Source organism: Corvus kubaryi, unplaced genomic scaffold (genome assembly GCF_017639235.1).
Source record: "Corvus kubaryi isolate FWS band 111438036 unplaced genomic scaffold, C.kubaryi_AGA036_p1.0 133, whole genome shotgun sequence".
NCBI classification, from domain to species: Eukaryota; Metazoa; Chordata; class Aves; order Passeriformes; family Corvidae; genus Corvus; species Corvus kubaryi.
This window is the reverse complement of record NW_024580667.1, coordinates 28,054,940-28,076,266: the sequence shown is the minus strand read 5'-3', so window position 1 is coordinate 28,076,266 and position 21,327 is coordinate 28,054,940. Positions and strand designations below refer to the sequence as shown.

At 40.9% G+C, this 21,327-nt stretch overlaps 1 protein-coding gene across 2 annotated transcripts in view; it reads right to left on the bottom strand.

The window, feature by feature from the left end:
- Positions 1-21,327, bottom strand: part of VWA3B (von Willebrand factor A domain containing 3B) — a 63,109-nt gene that overhangs the window by 41,118 nt on the left and 664 nt on the right. For both annotated transcript variants that reach the window (XM_042040990.1, XM_042040999.1), the window contains exons 2-8: positions 19,218-19,303; positions 17,316-17,537; positions 15,658-15,752; positions 13,090-13,340; positions 10,694-10,853; positions 4,993-5,162; positions 3,023-3,147 (exon numbers count right to left, since the gene is read on the bottom strand). In XM_042040990.1, coding sequence (XP_041896924.1) covers positions 3,023-3,147; positions 4,993-5,162; positions 10,694-10,853; positions 13,090-13,340; positions 15,658-15,752; positions 17,316-17,537; positions 19,218-19,257 — 1,063 coding nt within the window. In that variant the 5' untranslated portion in view covers positions 19,258-19,303. The remainder of the gene's footprint in view (positions 1-3,022; positions 3,148-4,992; positions 5,163-10,693; positions 10,854-13,089; positions 13,341-15,657; positions 15,753-17,315; positions 17,538-19,217; positions 19,304-21,327) is intronic.

Genomic DNA, 21,327 nt, shown 5'->3' with positions numbered 1-21,327 from the left:
AAGGTTAGGCTGCTGAGACTAGACAAAGCACACGAGAAAAAAGCAGAGGCAATGATCTTTGCAAAGAGTAGCAAAGTAGCTGCTCTTCAGCCATTATCCTGGCTCTCCAAAGAGAGGGTTCGATCTTTCCCATGTCAGTGTAAATAAACAGCGCAGGGGTCATTGACTTCAATGTCATACAGGGGAATGACGCTCTTATGATTCCCTTTTTTACACACACAACCTGAAATTTTTCCTGTGACAATCAAGTAAATGTAAAAAGCCAAGCACACCTAAGAACAGAGCCTTATACTGTTCACAAGGAGGTCAGACACTTCCCTGTTTGGATTTATCACATCAGTAAAATCCTGATTTCAGTCCATTTGCATTTTCCCTACACATGCCAGCTCATCTATTCCACCACACAGAAACCACTACACAGAAATTTACTGTTTCTATGTCAGCCACCGAGGACCCTCTGTTCATTTCAGGATCTAGTTCAAAGCACCACTGCTTTTCAAGCCTTATGTAGCACTCTTCACCCTGTTACTCCAAGCAGTTCACACAAATGTGCCCTTTTTCAGAATGACATCTTTTCTCCACAGCTTCCACCATTCCTTGCCCTCTATGTCTTCAAGTTCCAGCTTAAACGAAACCTCCTTTCCACTTATAATTTTAACTACATAACAAGATTGCTTAATTCTACATCTTTTTGCAGATGAATAAACTGCACAAAGAATGTGGGCAGAAGTGATAACAGGAAAATTAGTGCTGGATGAGGAGGTATTATCACATTGGTGAAATTAGGCTTTATGTAAAAGCATTTCTCTGCTATAAGTAAATCTGAGGCTGCCAGCATAAGGACCTTAATTCTTTAATGAGTTACACCTGTTTTGATCTTGAGCACCCACTCAATATGATGTAAAAAATTTCAAAATTGTCAGTTTCTCACACTTGTTTTCTAAATGTCTGCTCAAGATGCAAAATAGGGGAGAACTGAGCGCTTATCTAAAATTTTAAATAGTTCACTTCTGACTTGTTTTGGTTAAGCCGATGAAAAGGAGCGAACATGAAGATATCCCATATTTGCAAAATGCTGATATTCAGTGGATACCCAGAAACTATCAGATGTCCTTAAAACAGCTTTTCCAGTCCATAAAACATGGTTATGAGTTTCAGTTTCCAGCTGCTGCATTTGTGGTGCAAAAGGAACATAATCAAAATATTCCTGCGCCTCCCTTTATTTTCTAGAAAGACCACATTTGGAAGATTAAATCTCTGGTTCATTCTCTATTTATTTCCTTGTGTAGTTTATGCCACACATCCAAGAACCAGTTTCAGAGCCCATTAGTGAGTAATCGACACTTTTATTTTTATTGCCTTATTACTACACCCTGAAGGAGTCTCTGAAACAAGAGAAATCAGACTCAGACCAGAATGATGTCTTCAATGTGTTTTCTTTTCTGAAAGGACTTTAGATTCTGCATATGACTGAAACACTCCAATTGGCTGCCAGTGATGTCATGACTGTGCTTGTAATACCCAGTAAATGCAGAAAGCTAATTGTGTTCCTTTTTAATGTGTAAATTCTACTCCATAATAGCAATAAGACACAACAGACAATGCACTTCAAGGGGATTACTGTCCTTTTGAGCGATTAACGCTATTCAGCTTTCAGCTTTAGAAACAGTGGTGAGGAAGTAATTTCAGTCATATAGAAGCTCTAGACTCATCTATTGAAACAGGCTGACTGCCCCAGGGGAAGAGGGAGCCAGCTCCCCCCACACACACCCCCAAATGTGGCACAGCAAGAAAGCACTCATGGCAGACTGAAGGCATTATACTGCTCCACATTAGTATGAAACGATAGTGTTTTGAAGCAGACTCTGCTGTTGGTTTCTGAACTCTGCATGGGTGAGGCTTGAGTGTCCCTTCACAACCCAAAAAAGCAGGTGATACCTCACTCCTTTATTTCCGCCCCCCCCCAATGGTTCTTTCTCTTGTACTGTTATAATCATGGTCCTAGTGAAGGATAGGTACACAAGAAACTTGATTACAACCCAAATATAGGCCAGTTAGTTCAAGACTGGCTTTACATGAGCCTTACATGAGCCACCAAATCCACCTTATGCCACATATGCCCTAACAGTGAGAAGAGGATAACACCGTTCTACCTTTGGGGCAACATTAATGCCCCCACCATAACGAGGGGGCGTGGGTGGGTGTGTGGGTGGGTGGCTGTGTGTGTTAAGCCATTAGACTAAAAACGTCTTATGATCCCTGATGTCTAAAAGAAGTATTTTTTTTACTCTCCTGCTGAAAAAGCCATCAAATTTGACACACAAAGCCTCACTTCATATCACAAGCCCCTCTCCTCCCACCCCGCCTGAAACCACAGTCCAGTCCCACTGAACACGTACCCAGAGGAAGTAGCACTGTGACTAATGAGAAACACACTGAGCTTTCTGCCCAGCTCCACCCACCAGTGAAACTGTTTATTTTGGTTGTTTCCTCCTGGTATTTTTTCTATCAATTCTCCCACCAGCACTTTGCACTGCTTTCTTGACAGTCACTTCACTGTGCTTTTTGCCTGTCTTAGTGACAAATTCTTGGGAGAAGCAAGTAAATCTCATGTTGATTTAATCCCCTTATATTACCTAAGAACTTGGCCTATATTGATGTGGCTGTTGTATCATATGGTTTTCTGCACTACTCTTCCTTTCTACCATTTCTCTATACATTTCCACAAGGTCACTGGCATAAGCACACAAGTACTGTTCTTCATATTCCTAAATAAATTATCTTCTTCTCCCTTTTTTTCCTCTTCTCTTTCATTATCACATGCACATCCTCTACTCCATTTTCCTCTTTTCCTTGCCCTCTCCTTCCCACCCAGAGAATTTCCATTAGACCAGTCCTGTCCTCACCCCACCCACACCTACAGGTTTCTTTTGATTTTACAGTCATCAAGTTCCTATACTGCATTTCCATTTTGACATATCGCTGATAGTATCAGAATAATCTTGGGGTTTATATTGTCTACCTAGTGGCATTCGCCCTTTCACTTTTCTGGAGCTCAGGGCAATTAAACTTTTTCCATCCTCTTCGTACTTTAGTGCAGGCCCAGCGGAATCTCTACAGTCATTCTTCTCAGCAAAAGCATGGAATCTGTAATACAAAATGAGTTTCCACCAGTACACAAACTACATAAATACTTCTCCAATTTTAAAGAGATGTTTTTCACACATACAACTTCAGAATTTTATCTAAAGCTTCAACTACAGTAAGATTACTAACATTATCAAACTTTTTTTTACATTTATGTACTTCCTGAAGTCTTCCCATGTAGAATATTCTTTCTTTTTGATATTACTTACTGCAAGGCACCTTACTCTTCCTGGAAATCTATTTTTAATTAATGCTTTTAACAGGGGGAGCAGGCATGTAATTTAAGATGTCTGAGATGACACTAACACCTTTTTATCAGATTATCCTCCCAGCTGAAAGACTAACAGGAGCATTTATTTCATTATCAACATACAAATCAGGATGCCAAGCAGACTTCATTTATCCTCATTGTCAAAACAGAGAAGCTCTCAGAGCAGGAAAAAGATGCATTTCTAAAACAGAACTACACTAGAAACAGGTTCAAGCCATGAAAAGCCCATGATCTTGGCTGTTCCTGTGGGAAAGCTGACTTAAACTTATAGACAGTTATTGGGCAAATATCCACCAGCAAGTTATTAACTGTCCCTGTAAGTCTGTGCACAAAAGCTAGACTCATGTAAAAAGACGACAGTGAGAATCGTATCAGACAAAACAATTCCTCTCAGCTCCCTGCCACAACCCTTTTTGCCTGTTTCTACCATACAAGAAGCATTCACTTTCCTTTAATAAAGAAGGTAAAAACACTACCAAAAGAAAATGAGGGATAGTGACTAGCAATGTACCTGGTACCATAGAGGTACCATGCTTCTAAATGACCACAATCATTTTAAACACACATCAGACCAGAGCAAACATAACACTTTCCCACAGTCTTGTTTTTGGCAGACGCTCCCATCTCCTAAAAGCTATTTCTAAACACAGATGGCTATAAAAGAGCTAAGCAGCTGCCATCTTACCAATTGCTCTGCTGTCATTTGGGAGATTTCTACTGTTGGAGGGCTTCCCACTCTTGCACAAACAACAGTGAAACAGAAAAAGCTAGCAGCCATTTCACAAGTCTGTATCTGTACAGTGACTTCTGTTAAGCAGACAAACACCTACTGACACCTACTGCCTTCTTGCTGTTGAGCATGAATTTGGTCTTGTGGGTTTGGTATTTGTTCATTTGTTTTCCTTATTTTGATAACAGAATCAAGATTTAAGTCGTCTTATCCACTTCTACTGAAGGCTGATTCTCACCACATGGCTGATTCCCAGGACAAAGCAGTCAACAAGCCATGTGGAATATATTAATTTCCACCAACCATAAAAAAAAGATGCTAGAAAGCATGGTACAGAACTGCTTTTCCACACAACCAGGCCTGAAGAGTAACACCCCATCAATTTTCTGTTATTCCATGAGCTGCTCATTTAGGACAGGCATTTCCTTTCCAGTACATGTCTCTATGGCACTTGATCCAGCAAAACTCTAGATCGTTTTCTGGTGCTTGTGGATACTACTAATGTACAAAGCAACACAATAAAAACTTACTTCAGTTCATGTTGTGACCATTTCCCTTGAACAGTTTTCCAGACTTCAAGAGAAAGGCAAATGACAGACAATTTTGGGCATAAAAAGGGAATGGCCTTTCTCCAAGCCAGTGAGAACATAAGCGAAAAAAAGCTGGTCTGTTTAAGTAGGGTCTGCATTCTACTCATATCTCCTATTTTCCCATCCCCGGATCACTTACTGAACTACTCTGTCTCATTTTCCTCATGGATTATATTCAGGTATGTCCCAATACCATTCCTATCAGCAAAGCACTTCATGAGTACTGAAATCTTTACTGTCCTTCTCTGTCCTACCTGCCAGAGGCCAAGCGGCTCAGCTCCTTCAGAAAAAGAATAGTTTCATCATCCCTAGCATTGAAAGACACTGTGTTGACTGGACAGAAGCCATCTGAAACCTTCTCAAGGAGTAGCTGCTTCGTGTCCACTGGAACATCCCCCACAGCAAAGTAATAAACAGCTTCAACCTGTCATTAAACAGAAAAAAAAGGTAATTGGAAGACATTGTTTTACATAAATGTCTGATATTTATTCCAGCACCCTCCTGTGCTCAGTATTGGTAGGAAAATTTGGTAAAACTGATACATTACTTGGGCTATGAGATTTTCAGAGCTTTGGTTCTTCCTCTCATTTATGCTAGTAATTCAAAGGAAGGCCACACAAAATTTCCTCAAGTGAGACAAGAACCTGTCCCACAGTCCCTGGGTCTGATTCTGCCCAAGGCAAGCCTCTTTCCACAGAAGTTAACTGAAGCCAAAGAGAGGTGTAAGGAAAGACAACTGCATCATTCGTCAGAAAAAGGTTCTGTGCCATATGCCACTTTTATCAAGAGACATGCTATGTTGGTGCCTTGCCAGGGCTGAAAAGTAGGAACTTTTATACCAGACATAGTTTTACTGGCAGCATGTATTCTGAGGTTAGGAAAGATGGCAATCAAGGGAGGTGATTGTCCCATTCTGCACTAGTGCAACCTCACCTTGAATATTGTGTGCAGTTCTGGTCACCTCAATATAAGAAAGACACTAAACTATCGGAGAGTGTCCAAAAGACAGCAACAAAGATGGGCCTTGAGGGGAAGCCGTATAAGGAGTGTCTGAGGTCACTTGGTCTGTTCAGTCTGGAGGAGACTGAGAGGAGACCTCATGGCAGTCTACAACTTCCTCATGAAGGGAAGAGGAGGGGTAGGCATTGATCTCTTCTCTGTGGTGAGCAGTGAGGGAATGGCCTGAAGCTGTGTTGAGGGAAGGTTTAGGTTGGATATTAGTAAAATTTTTTACACAGAGGGTGGTTGGGCACAGGAACAGGCTCCCCAGGGAAGTGGTGACAGCACCAAACCTGACAAAGTTCAAGAAGCGTTTGGACAACACTCTCAGCACATGGTGTGACTCTTGGGCATGGTCCTGTGCAGGGCCAGGAGTTGGGTTCAATGATCCTGTGGGTCCTTTCCAACTTAGCATATTCTGTGATTCTGTGATTATTTGAATGCTACTGCTAGTATTTACAGATAATTTGTATTTTTTATACTTCTCAAGGCAGAGGGAGTTTGGCAGGCTTACTATAACTACACACACTTACATTCTGAAAATGTTATTGCAAGAAGAGAGAGAAGCTGAAGAAATGTCCTTTAGTTATTGCTTGAATAATGCATTTTGAGGGATTTTATGTTACCTGCACTTATCCATGTAACAATCCTCACGGTGAGTATGTTTCCAAAATTTTCACCATCGTTAAAATCAAATGTAACAAACAGCTATCCCATGATGACTTTCAAGACAATATGTACAGTATATCAGCCCTATAGCATGGTACATACCAGCTGATAAATACCTGATAAATAGTTGTTTAACTGAAAAAATACACTTGAATACACTCACCTCTGTGCCCAGTATGGAGCAGATCATCCTGGAAACTATGCTAAGGCACATGGAAAATAAGAAGTCAACAAGGTTTCACTAAGGGCAAACATGCCTGACAAGTCTGGTAACCTTCTACAACGGGGTTACTGACCCCATCTACCTGGACTTGCATCAAGCATTTGACTCTGTTCCGCACAACACCCTTGACTCTAAATTGGAGAAATGTGGATTTGGTGGATGGACTACTCAGTGGATAAGGAATTGACTGGATGTTGCAGTCCAAGACTTGGGGCGAACAGTTTGATGTCCAAGTGGAATGTCCATGGTGCTCCTGAAGGGTCGATATGGGGACTGGCACTTTCTAACATCTTTGTCAGTGACACGGGCACTGGGACTGATGGCACCCTCAGCAAGTTTGCCAACACCACCAAGCTGTGTGGTGTCTGATGCACTGGAGGGAAGGGATGCCATCTAGAGGGACCTGGACAGGCTTGAGACAAGGAACCAAGTGAACTTCATGAACTACAAGGCCAAGTGCAAGGTCCTGCTCCTGGGTAAGGGCAATCCCAAGTTCAAGTACAGGCTGGGTGGAGAATGGATTGAGAGCAGCTCTGAGGAGAAGGACTTGGGGGTGTTGGTTGATGAGAAGTTCAACATGACCCAGCAATGTGTGCTTGCATCCCAGAAATCAACTGTATCTAAGGCTGCATCAAAATCAGCATGGCCAGCAGGTCAAGGGAGGTGAGTCTGCCTCTCTACTCTACATGAGACTCTTCCTGGAGCACTGTGTCCAGCTCTGAGACCCCCGACATAAGAAGGCATGGACTTGCTGGAGCAAGTCCAGAGGAGAGCCACAAAGATGATCACAGGGATGGAGCATCTTTCCTATGAAGACAGACTGAGATGGTTGGGGCTGTTCAGCCAGAGAAAAGGCAGCTCTGGGGAGACCTTACAGCACCTTCCAGGATCTAAAGGGGCATGAAAGCTGGAGAGGGACTTTTCACAAGGACAAGGGAGAATGGCCTTAAACTGAAGGATGGTAGATTTAGATGCAAGGAAGAAATTCTTCACTATGAGGGTGTAAGGCACTGGGAACAATTGTCCAGAGAAGTTAGGAATGCCCCATCCCAAGAAGTGTTCAAGGTCAGGTTAAATGGGGCTTTGAGCTACCTGGTCTAGTGAAAGGTGTACATGCCTAGGCAGGGGTGTTGGAACTAAATGGTCATTAAGGTCCCTTCCAACCGAAACCATTCTGCGACTCTATGATTCTATGAATATTACTAGGAATCCCAGGACATGCACCACAAAAGACAACTATTTGAGTCTGGGGTAGCAGTGAGGAAGCCTTTCTGCACTCACGTCATTTCATGCAGTAGTAAAGCAAATTCAGTATCACCTACAAGTGTGCTCATACATTTCCACTACTGCCTTTGATACTGATTTGTATTCTAGCTCCCTGAGTCATTTCTGCATTTCAAGCTTCCTTCTTCATCTACCTTTTGGCATCTTCCTCAACACTGGGAGACGTCTCTCCCAAGCAGCAACCCAATTTTGGGCTGGATAAGGCAAACTAACGAAGCAGCACCTTGCCACCTTGAACTTCTCTTGGATCTTGCAGAGGGTCGAGACACTCCATATGGGAGGCAGGGGCCATAGTTACAGACTCCACTTGCTTGGGAGCAAGCAGGACCAGATGTACTAGCATCACTGATAATTCTAGATAAATACCAAGGGTAAAGAAAAAAATGAATGTGTTTTATTAAAGTGCAAGATTAACAAAATACTTACTAGCTTTAGAAGAAGGTACACAGAAACAAAAAGAACAAACTCTTGCATCTGTGTTCTAGTTCAGTTTTACCAAGTTCCCTGTCTGCCTTCCTCCAGCTAAAAAGCTATCTGAGCCTGCACACAGATCTCCCAGATGAGACCCAGTCCTTGGACAACATCATGTTCCTACTGCTTTTGCTGAAGAGGCTCCTGGCCCAGAGGAATGCATGCATATTGCACAACCATTTTTCCCAGTGTTTCTTCGGATTCACATCTTCTTCCTCTCCCTTTTAAGACTGCCATTAATTCATAAATTTGATATTCAACAAGAACAGAAATTTTCACTCTTTCTCCAAGGGATTTACTGCCTGCCTCTGCAACTTTTAAAATGCTGACGTTTATTTGGCATAGCTGATACAGAACCAACCCCTCACAAGAAAATAAAAAAAAAATTGTGAACCCCAGATAATTCACTCTACTTAACTACAAACCCAGCAATGACATACCACAAAAGAAATGTTCCTTACAGGTTAGTGGGGAAAGATTAAAACCTTTCAAATGAATCCTTCACATTTTGAAAACTGTAATTTTTACATTTAAACAAAATTCATACAAGAACAGAAAGGAGAACAGCATGAATAGCTCCTCATAGTCTTGATCTTGGTTGGGAGGTGTTTTGGATGAGTTATCCACACTTCACAGAATGGCACCTGTACAGAACTGGAGGTTAGACAGTGTGGATGCATTTGTGGCAGGTAGAGCTCAAAGGATTGCAACATTACAGCAGACTGATCTTCAGTTTGGGATTGACAGGTCATAAGGAAAGAAAATCTAAGGAGTCACCACACATGGGAAGAAAAGACCAGCTAAAGGAATAACAAGAAGAGCCATGTCTAGGGCGAAAAAAAAAAAAAAAGAGCTATTGTTTTGGAGCAACTTCTGTGAATGAAGCCAGTTCTTAGGAATGAGTTATTTATGACTGCTCAGTAAGTAGACAACTTTTGCCTAGGACTGAATGGGGTATCCTCCATCTGCACTACAGTGAAGGTTGCACTTAAGTGAACTGTCAGTTATGAATAATAATGACTCTGTTTAGGAGCCATTGAAGTTTGGTTTATGTTGAGCACCTGCCACAACTGACTCCCCCCGATACTGGCCCACCAATATCTGGAAAAATAATAATAGATGTCTCACTGTCTAACAGATTTTAATTTCTGTTTATTCAAACAGACCCACCAGGTCCAACAAGACTTATTTTCATCCAGACAATGCTGAAATCTAAATAAAATTTTTTAATTACTCATCAGGAAATCAGCATTATACTGGAAATTGAAAATGCTAATAAAATTTATGGAGGGGACATTTTAAAAAGAATTCATGAAAAAAAAGCTCACTGGTGAACAATTTGCTCCTTACTCAGTTCCTTCTTAATATTAGTTACCAATCATCAAGGCTCATCTCGATGAGAATCCAGCAGCATAGGAAAGCAGAAGGTAACTCAAGCAAAAATACCTTCTCCTTCAAACAATGTCCCAGAAAGAGATTTACAAAGGAGTTAGGATTGGATCTGTGCACAGGGATGGATGTTAATGGCAGTGAAAACCAATGATTCTACTCCACAGACAGTAGGCCAAATTTTCCATTAAATTCAGGGGTTAGAGAAGTGAAAGAATATACATTGTAAGGAAAAGTCATAAAATATCCCTTTAATAACACAAGTTTTAAGTGACTAGCTCAAATGTTGGCATATATGTTTCATTTCTTGTGACTCTGCTTTAATGAATAAAGTAACACGGTACTTTTGGAAATGAACAGCATTTAATTGCAGGAATACTGTGCATGCTTTGTCTCTATCATGGAAGAAAGTCTAGCTATCACCTGGCTGATGAAAAAGGATTTGCATAGCCCTATCATGAGTTAATATTTACATATATCTCTGTACTCACTATTTTGAATTTTAAATATAACTTTTCATGAGCATGTTGGATACATAGCAAAATAAAAATTGCTTCTCTGCCTTCAATAATGTTGGTACTAGAAATTTTCTCATAAACTTAAAGCCCTGAAAAACTTATATGGCAAAGAAAGTGGAAAGGAAGATGGTTTTTTTTTTCCCTTAACGACTGAATGTTATTTATTCTGGGTACTCTAGGAAAGAAAATAAACAAGTTTCTGCATTCAAAGTACAGTGCATTTACATAAAAAGACAATCATTAAGCATAGTATGCAGCTACACTTGAGGGGAAAAAAAACTTTCCAAATGCTGTCATTAATATTTATCTTTGCAACATTGATCAGGGCAAATCATAGCAGCCAGCCTAGCACTGAATATTCTTGGATTTACTCGAGGCTTCTGAAAAGATGTATGAGCTTACCGCTTCATCACCCATGGCTTCCAGCAGAGCTTCAGCAGAGCTGGTATGGCTGACAGCTGTCATATGGTCCAGCTTCCAGAGCCACGTAACTGCAGACTTTACAGTATGTTCAGACACAGGAGTACATTTCTGTTGCCACTTCATAAGATCCTGAGCAGCCCTGAAAATGAGATTAACTATAAATGAGAAACAGTGAGAATCACGCTGGCAGAACAAGAGAGTGGAGCTCTACTATTATTACAATTCTTTTATATTCTTAAGTAAGAATTACAATATACCACAGATACTAAATCTATACTTGCAATAAAGGAAGCAGAGAAAAAAATGAAACCATTAGAAAAATAGCGTAATTTTATAAGAATTTTTTTGCGACAATTGTTTCCAAAGTAGGGTCAGGAGAGATAAAGTATTTTTTAAAAGAGTTCCTGATTCATAACTCTCCTTATCATAAAAACTCAAGCAGGTTTTTAAAATATGTGCATAAAAAAAAGCTTCTTGCACAAGTCTCATTCCACAACTTGCTCCACGACCTTTGTGTCAGAGCAGTTTAACTGACACTTTTTTTTGTAATACAGCTGATCTTTGGCTACCCATCAAAAATAAAATTTGTGATGCTAAGCTTTTTGGTATTTTAATTGATAGAAGACCGTAGTCTTAATGGAAGAACAGAAGTACAAAGCCAATGAGCACTTGTGCCTGTGCACTTGTACCTAAAAAGGCAGAAAGGAACTAAAAAACCAACTGGTTCCAGTATCTGTGACATTCCATCAAGAACTATTTTGAAGGGTTTCCTGCAAATCTAAAAGACAAATATGTTTCCCAAGATTCTTTTAAAGTAATAATTTATATGCTATATTGTCTTTTGTCTCTGTCCTGCAAAAACAAATTGATGACCATAATTACTGTTTCAATTTTGACCTGGCTTTGCATTTCACTTTTTAAAAGTTCTCTGATATCAAAAACTATGGAAGTTATCTGCTTTGGAAAATATCTTCTTTGGAAAATATCTACTTTTGCAACAGGCTGCCCCAAGAAGCTGTGGATTCCCCATCCCTGGAAGTGTTCAAGGCCAGGTTGGATGAGGCTTTGAACAACCTAATCTAATGGAAGGTGTCCCTGCCCATGGCAGGGGGCTTGGAACTAGGTGGTCTATGATGTCCCTTGCAACCTAAACCATTCTGTGATTATATTACTCTCCTTTTCAAATCTCAGTTGTGTCACAATCTAGAGAATTAAGATAGGGTACCAGAATCAAATCTGTAGGACAATGCTTGGGTAAAATAACATTAAGAATCACCATGCAATTGTAAGTTAACATTGCAGAACCAATTTTAAAATTATATGACCTAATTTGTGCATAATTTTTTTCCACTCATCTATCCCAACCCAAGCTTACACATTCAAACTCTCATGCATATATGAGACTTTATGCAGATAGGTAAGAGTTGAATAGCTGCTTCTATTCTTCTAACTAAATGCAAATTCATTTACTCCTCTTAGGCAACAAGCGCTTGGAAATCTTCTTTTGTTATGGAAATCTATTATTCTTTCCTACTGCTGCAACTGATTTCTGTGACCATGGAAATCTATAGATATACAAATGGCTGTGTCTGTGCCTATGGCACTTCGGGGAGTGCACATTTAGCTGCAAGGCAGAAACCTATAATGTCTAAAGATACAAGAATGCAATAGGTGGTCAGATAGAACCTCACTGTTTCACTAATACTGCAACATCTGAAGGGTATTACTGCTGTTGCAAATCCTTCTGATTTTGTAGAAGGCATGTGTCAGTATTTGGGTTCTGGTACCCTTTATCTGTTCTTCGGGCTAACAGTGGTCTTCTGTTAAATGGAAGTAGCAAGTTCAGGATAACTGTGGGTGAAAATTGGTGGGAAATCTACAGATATTAGTATGACATGAATCACGACAATTTCCAGTACAGAAAGCACCTTATCCAAACACATATAACATGCAACTCTTTTTTATTCTCCAGCAATGGGCCGACATGGACTTCTTTGTCCAGACTGGAGAGACCTGATTGTGGCCTTTCAATACTTGAAGGGACTTAGAAGAAAAATGGGGAGAGTCTTTTTAGTAGGGCCTGTAGCAATAGGACAAGGAGTGATGATTTTGAAGTAAAAGAACCTATATTCAGACTAGACAAAAGGATGAACTTTTTTATAATGAGGGTGCTGAAACACAGGAGCAGGTTGCCCAGAGAGGTGGGAGATGCCTCATCCTTAGAAACATTCGAAGTCAGGCTGGATGCCGCTTTGAGCAACTTGGTGTAGTGGAAGGTGTCCCTGCCCATTTGCAGGGGTGTTGGACCAGATCACCTTTAAAAGTGCCTTCCAACCCAAACCATTCATTCTATGATTCTGACTCTTTCTGCTTACCGAATGAGGTTGAATCTGGCAATTTGGATCACCTGTTCCACAAGTACCATAGAAAGTGCATCCCGACAAAGATCAAATTCAGTTGGAGCTGCAATGCCAAAATCCAACACAATGACAATGCACTGTTCTTGAATCACTCCAAATATCTGCCGGCTCTCACTGGTTAACCATTCCATTCGCTGCTTATATAGCTCAATAGCTCCCATTAGACAATCCACAAAATGAAGAATCAGTTCTTTTTTGGCTGTCAGCTTTATTCAAATAAGGGAGAGAAGGAAATTGAATATCAAAACAAATAATACAAATGCAGCCCCAAGCTTAGCACAGCTGCAATAGCTAGTTTGTAAGTGTCAGACATGCCAGCCAAGGTAGCAGTGAAAACAACCCATTTTCCTTCCACTGTTTCAAGAGCAAATACTTGACAAATGCATCTAAGCTATAAAGAAAAGGCACTGCATTTTGTCCTAATTGCTTTTCATAATCTTTTTATGTGAGCATGGGACAGTGCCAATGGGTTGTCTGACTAGTCTGTCTCAAAACTGCAGCAATTAGAATGAGCTGAACACAGGCTAGGATGTAGAAAGGGCTGCAGAGCAGATGGGTGAACAAACAAGGACACAGAAACTTTGTACCTTCTTAGACTAGAACTCTGACTGGCTTTTAAAAAATTTTACAGCAATACAAGGCAGCATACGGTTTGGTTCTAGGGCACTTCAATCTCCACCTTGTCTTTAGCATTTGGAAGGAAAACATAAAATGTTTCTTGTTTGAACACTAACAATGCCCAGCATTACAGATTAACTATTTGTGGATAGGTACTTAGGCAAATCTAGTTCAGATAACTGCAATCAACAACTAAAACTTCCCATACCTTTTCAGTAAAGAAAAATCTAGAATCAGTATTAAAATTAAAACCAGCACATCCTCCCAATGAGTAAGTGTATACAGATTCACCATGACCTGTGAGTCTAAAACTGCACCACAGATTCCCCCAATAGCTCTGGGCCATGTGAGCTGATTTACTGGTTGCCTTTTACCTCTAACTTCCTTTCCAGGACTAAGTACAAAACCTTGGAAACACAAATGTTTTTAAACAAGAACATTTCTTAGGGAGAAGATATTTTGTGCGTCAGTCTGCACACATCTCCCTCTCATTTTTATTTTTCTGTGTTCTTTAATATCAGCTTGGGCCCTGTAATGTGCCTCCCAGATACAAAGTCTCAGGCAGTCTGCCAAAGGAATGTCGGCCTGGGAAGGAGCACTTAGAAATCCAGTTTCCTCCTATGACAGTCAGATTCATACAAAGTTTACTGCATTACATCGACCAAACTCCATCTTAAAATAAAGCACTTTTCTTCGAATATCCTCTCACTCATAGAAAGCAAGTGCAGATTTCCATTTCTCTGAGGGCCAGGAAACTTCTGACTGTCCAGTCTAATTTTATTCATGGCCGTTCATACCCATTTATTTTTGGACTAGCATGCCTTTTAGCAGAGAAAACTACAGCTTTGCCCTATCCCTGTAATTTGCCTTTCTGTAGCATTCAAGGGCAATAATACTACCCCTCTTCTGTCTTCTTTCAGGCTTACATTTCAGCATCAACCAAGCCCTCTTATAAGATCATCACTCCACTGCAGTTCATCCTACCAGCTCTTCTCAGTACCTGCTCTGGTTTGAATGGCTTATTCTAAGCCTGTGGTAACTGTATACAATTTTGTACTTAATATCCTAAAGGAGATCTGACCAGATTTTGTATAGTAGCAAAAATGTCTTTCCTGCTGCTCACAACATGTCCAAAGATTAGAAGATGTGTAGGTATTTCATATTGAATTAATAGGCATAAAATGAGGGGGAAAGGCTCCCTGAAATCGTTCTTTACCCGTTTTTAAGCTTTGTGCCTCAAAAGTTACTCTAGTCATCAGAAAAAATGACAAGCCATTTGCTTTTGTAAAATCCTTTATAAATTAACTCTCTCCCTTCCACACTCACATGCACATCTCTTCAATCAGAATCCATGCTCTTAACAATGGGGCTGCCAGCAGCTGTTGCTAAGACATTCCTTAGAACATGAGCACGGGCAGAGATCCAGCTAGCTGTCTCTATAGAATAGGCTGAGCCTTTTGTGACCTGCTGGCACTAAGCAAAGCACTGCTTTGCATTGGCAATGACAGCACATTTTGTCTTCCTCTTTCCATGTCCCCATTTGTTTTATTGATTACAATTTTATTTTTTTTAACTCAGTCTGAGCATCTTCTCTTTAAGGATTCTGTATTTCAAGACAGGGTAGATGTTGCTTAGAAACTGCAATCTTGTCTGGAAAAGATTTACTGCAATGCTGCACCAAGGCAAGAGACTAAGACTTAGAAAGGAAAAAAGATGTCTAGCTTTTCTACCACTGATAGTTATCACTAACAGTTTGACAAAACAGAAAAAAAAAAAATCAAAAGATAAAGTACTCACAAAGAATGTATTTTATGCCATAGGAAGGCATTTTAGTCATATCGTTCTGCAACAGTGATAATAACTTCTAAGCACGTAGGGAAGTTACCACAAGTCAGCCACACTTACATTATACACGCTGCCATCTTGTGCTCTCTTGTACTGAGGAAACAGACCATCTGCATACCGAGAAGCCACTGGTTTCCCCAAAGTGGTCACATAATCTACAGTAAAATTTACAAAAGATCAAGTTGCTAATCTTTGAGACTACTTCAAACAGGTATTTTTCAGGCTGATGTGTATGTCATCCATGTGTGAGGCACACGCATCAGTATTGACTCTTGACATTAAGAAACTTGAAAGAAATTCTAATTCTGTTTTGATTTTACAGTTATTTTCTGGTTATATCTATGATGGGTACTTGAGGCTCTCAGCCTCTGGCTGCATCTCCTGTTGTGCCTGGCTGCATTCCCTGGCTGGACCCTAGACATGGTTAATTACCTTGCCCTGCTGCAGGACTGTATCCTGTTCAGAGAGGGCACGGCCTGGGCTGCAGTCCCTTTTGGCTCCTGGCTCACTTTCCACCCATAGAGCAGCCCTGCTTTTGCTGCTTCCTGCCAGTTTAGTCAGAAGTGAGGAAAAAAACCACATCTAATTACTTATAGGCCAAAAACTACATGGGACTTTAATTATTGTGAGGTTTAGGCAACCTCACAACAGGACTTGCAAATATTTGTCTATCAAACATAATATAAAATCTGGTACAGATAATGCTGTTCTCTTACACAACTCAGTGGGTGCAGAAGTGAGTGCATCTAAGGAAAAGGTTGCACTCTGCACTTTCAGTAGCTAGAAATCTTCTCCAGGATCTCCACTGATAGGGAAACATTAGGGGTGGGAATAGTGAACGTCATAAAGCAGCTATCTGTGCACCATGCTGCCCTGCCAAGCTAGTACATTTTGCTCCTAATACTGTAACAACTTTAACCCTGCTTAACAGCTTCTTCTTAATCTGCAACACACAAGATATCAGGAACTGCACTGGTGATCTTTGAATGCCCCATGGACACAAGCCAGCCAAAATCTTAAATTATGCAACCTAGAACTATTGCGATACATTACAATTCCTACTTCTCAGGCAGCAAGCTGTTCAAAGAAAAGAATATATTACCATGCTCGGCAAAGCACCATTATGGCAGTGGTTAATAATTATTAACAAACTCTTCCCCTCCAGCTGTCAGATAACTGCAAAGGAACATTTTTCTATAGTCTGACTTTGCATGAAAAGCAGACTGAATTCTAATTAAATTTAACTTTTTCCTTAAAGCTGGATACCTGGAAATAATATACTACTCCCAAGCACATTTACTAACCCTGATGATCAATATTAAATCACAGATTATGGTATGGCATACATTATATTTGCCATCTGAAAGGAGACAGAGATCTTATCGCGTGTTACTTGCAAGAAAAAGATTAACAGTCTCAGCAGCACCAGCTATTTCCCAGCTACAGCTAAATTGGTGAGGATGTGAACTGCAGCCTAGGGTAAAGAAACAGTACAACTGAGTAAGGAAAGCCATTCTCAGACCCTAAATCCTTCTCATATCAAAAGGAGATGGAGTGTCTCAACTGTCAGCAACTGTGGATACGGCTTTCATTTCTGCCATTACCGTAATAGACAATATGAAAATCTCCACTGTGTACATTGGGTGCAGAATGAGTGCGACCCTCTAGACTATTCAAAGTTGGGGGATTTATTATCCTATTATCGATTTGTCTTATACCTTTCCTGTGCTGGAATCCAATCTGTGACAAAATCTGGGACAGGGACAATTTGTTTCTTTTGAGACCATAACATTGAAGCCATTTAGAAGATGAAACAAGGGATTGTACATCTGTTCTCCATTGACTGACCGCCAGTCTCTTTTCCTTCTCTTCTGATTTCTTCTTGTCGACCTCGTGGGAATCTTCAGGAACTTGTCTGTGCTTTGAATGAAAGGCATCTGCTGTAAAGAGAAACGAGGGAAACAAAACCTTTATATTTTAACCAAACAATTTCAAAACTGAACAAGATGAATTTCTCCTTTCTTTACCTTTATTGCCTCCTTTCTTTACCTGTATTCCATGGTTCTGTATACACATAAAGCTCACCTCTTGTTTTCTTTCTTTCATACTGAATAATATTCTTAATCTGGAAAGCTGCTCTCAGTCCTACACATCCACTTGCTGTTGTATCTTTTTATTCATCCATATACATTCACCTTCAATTTATTAAAGGAAACATCTCTTGTATGCTGAAATTCAAGCCCTGAAATCTAAGTCCAGTTTGCCAAACGGCACTTCTCCCAGCTCCTAAGACATCTCTCCTAAGTCTTGGAAATCAGAACACATAATAGGCATTCAAAAATTGTCAGACCATCACTATGTACACATTAGAAGTATTATGCAATAAACAAGTAGTTCCAAAAAATGGCATGTTGAACTCCTACCATAAGCAATAGCATTGTCCCCAGAAGATCCTGACTTTATTGCAAGGCTGGTGAAATTCCCTCTGATCACATCACTTGCCTCAAGTGTAAATGATGATTCTGTCAGTTTCCGCTCTGGGCTGTGATGGACCAGGTGCATGCATAAGAAACCATGGACATGAAGGTCTAGGTTCATTTGAAGTTCTACAGGACGTGGAACACACTTCAGCAAGGAAGTATGGTTTGCTAGGCTAGCTCTACTTGTATTTGGCAGCAGTGGCAGCTCAGAGCCCAGAGTGCTGAGGCAGAAATGGAAGCAATAATAACAATAATGCCTCTGTTCCTCAGCACAGAGGTTCTAGGAGGACTTTGGTATTTCCTGTTCATTCCCAAAATACTCTGCATGAGCTAAGCTGGCTCTAGTTGATTAAATACCCTTGCTGTATCTAAGTTTACTTGCTGTAGACTTTGGAAATTTCTGTTCATTTTCCCCAGTACCAACATCATCCAGTGTGTCCCAGTCCTCCATTGCCCATATACCATAAACTGCCCGTAAATGCATAGCATGTATCAAACTGGCCCAAAATACAAAGAAAGGTACTTTCATCTTTAATGCCTTCAAAATAACCTTCAGTCTAGTATGGAAAGTGATCAGAACTCCCTGCTAAATTCAAGTATTATAACAACTGACCTGGTTTGAAAAGTTCGTTAGATAGACAGTTCCTCAGTTAACACTACATAAAGGAAATTAGAGTCTTATCTTCAGAAACCATCTTACAGTGACAGGGCTTCTATACAGTGTAGACTGGCACGAGTTCTTTCACACTCATCAGTCCTACAAGCAGGACGCTGGGCTGGCATGCCTATAGAGGTTGGCATGCCTATAGAGGCTGGCATTTTACCAGCCCTCCTTTGCTCTGTGCAGAAGCAGCAGTGACAAATGTTAACTCTAGAGAGAGGCAGGTGAAGGTTTGCAGCTGCTCGAGCTTTGAATATAGTCAGGCACTGTTTATAGTCACTTGAACAGTCATTCCCAGTTTCCTTCTCCAAAAATACATAAAGGCCAGCACAGCACCCCATACACAGCCCAGGTGAGAGTGGCACAGCTTCAGAATGGCTTGTACACAGCCAGCATTGCACACCACAGTACTCCAAAGAAAACTGGAAGTTATCTAGGAAAACATGGAATCTACGCAAAAATAGTGATGAAATACTCACAGTCACTCCAAGCAAGTCTCTTAGATGGATTAGCAGTCATGACAGATCTCTTGACCAGCAGCTCCTCTTTGCTTTATTCTGAAACCCTGAGGAATCATTACGTTTTAAAAAAATTAAAACATTGCCATGCACAGGTCAATATGAACTGGAGACCAGCTCCACATGCCCAGTCAATAATAAGCTGCAGAAGGATGAGATCAGGATTTTCCTCAAGCAAAAAAATATTACAAACTAAAAAGGATAGCTACTTCCCATCTCAAGAAAGGCCGAAGTCATATTTGACAGGGATACACAAGCTCAAAAGTGGGAAATCAGGAAATTGGTAATATTGTTTCCCTTCCTTCACCCTTAATTATCATAAAAAAGAGCCAATATGCTAGAAAAATGAGTGTGGTGCTTTGGCCTGCTGTCAGCCAGTTGTATCATATTCTTTTATTTTGCAGTATACCTTACCTTTGCTATAATTCTATTTATGAGGAAACCTAGGAGTATCTGAGATGCAATTTTGTGAAGAGATTTATAACTTTGCCTAAGACTACAAGATGATTCACAAAGAAAAGGAATTACGTGTGTGAATGTGGTATGAGGCCCAACTGTGAATAAGACAGCAGATGAACAGAAGACAAAACACCAGAGAAAGCAAGGTAGCATACACTGGCTGAGTGTATTGCTTTCAGACATCATTCTTTGCCATTGACTTGGTTTTTTCTTTTAATAAGTAAGATGAATGAATGAGGGATATTTATGAATCATTAGCAGGCCAGCTGTTAGCCATTGCCATCAAGCAGTTTTTCCCACAGGAAAAGCAAAAACAGGATAAAATATTTAACCCAAAGACTTAGCTTTCTCCCTCTTTCTTCAATGCAGAATAGAACATGCTATTAATTCCTCTTACACAGGTTTAAATACCCATGTGGAAACATATAAACCATTCCAGTCTTTGTCCTGCTCACAAAGAAAGACATGAACAGTGTGAAGGGCAGGGAGGACTTGAAAAAAGCAGGACTTTGTTCTGCACCCTAACACCCCAGGTGTTGTGCAGCACAACCCCTGACTAGCCTTGGCATCAGGGCATTAAAAGGAAGCCCTTGCCACAGGGGAGCCATGGCAGACAACGCCTATAGTGAAAGGCCACAGCAAGCCACAAGGCTTGTGCCATTTTTCTCTCCAAATGAAGAAAAAGTACCACGGTAATAGCTGAGACACAATTCAAGCAGCAGCCTGCATCAGAGAATGAATCCCAGGTGCTACCTCATTTTCCAGATGCCCAGGGGCATGGCAACAGGTTTTTCCTTGCCTTAGCCTCCAGCACCACCCCCAGTTCCTTGAACAACACCTGGATGTGAAATGCTAGCTCTGTATGAAAAGGAGCATTTGAAAGCAGATGAAGCAACTTCCAATGGAAACAGTGAGTTTTACCTCAAGTCTTGGAAACAGCGAGCTCAAAAACAATGATAGCTGGGATAATCTTCAGCCCAAGATCTGAATCCAAACAGGTTATTTTCAAAACATGAACCAGAGTTCTTCTGGGCACCTCTACCCTTTCCACTCTGGCCAGTGTAAACAAAATGCTAAAGCCGTAACCCACCACCAGCTCCGCATGTGTAACACATGTGCGGGTGGCAATGTTTGCTGAGGCCATTCCACCGGGCCGCCCCAACAGGTGGGAATGCCTCGGGAAAGCCCACACACCTTACAGCCCAAGAAGCTGCCTCACATACCACCTGAAGGACTGAACCCCAGATGAAGGGAGTGCAGGGGCCTGAGGTTAGTGGCTGCCCACTGCAGAAATGGAATAATGGAATCACAAAATGGGTCAGGTTGGAAGGGACCACAGTGGGTCATTTGCTCCAATCTCCCTGGTCAAGAAAGATCATCCCAGAGCACATTGCACAGGATTGTGTCCAGACAGTTCTTGAATATCTCCAGTGAGGGAGACTCCACAACCTTTCTGGACCATCTTTTCCAGTGCCCAGTCACCCGCACAGTAAGTAAGTTTTTCTTCATATTCAGGTGGAACTTCCTGTGCGTCAGTTTCTGCCCCTTCCCTCGTGTCCTGGTGATTGGCACCACTGAGAAGAGGCTGGCTCCCTCCTCTTGGCACCTCTTC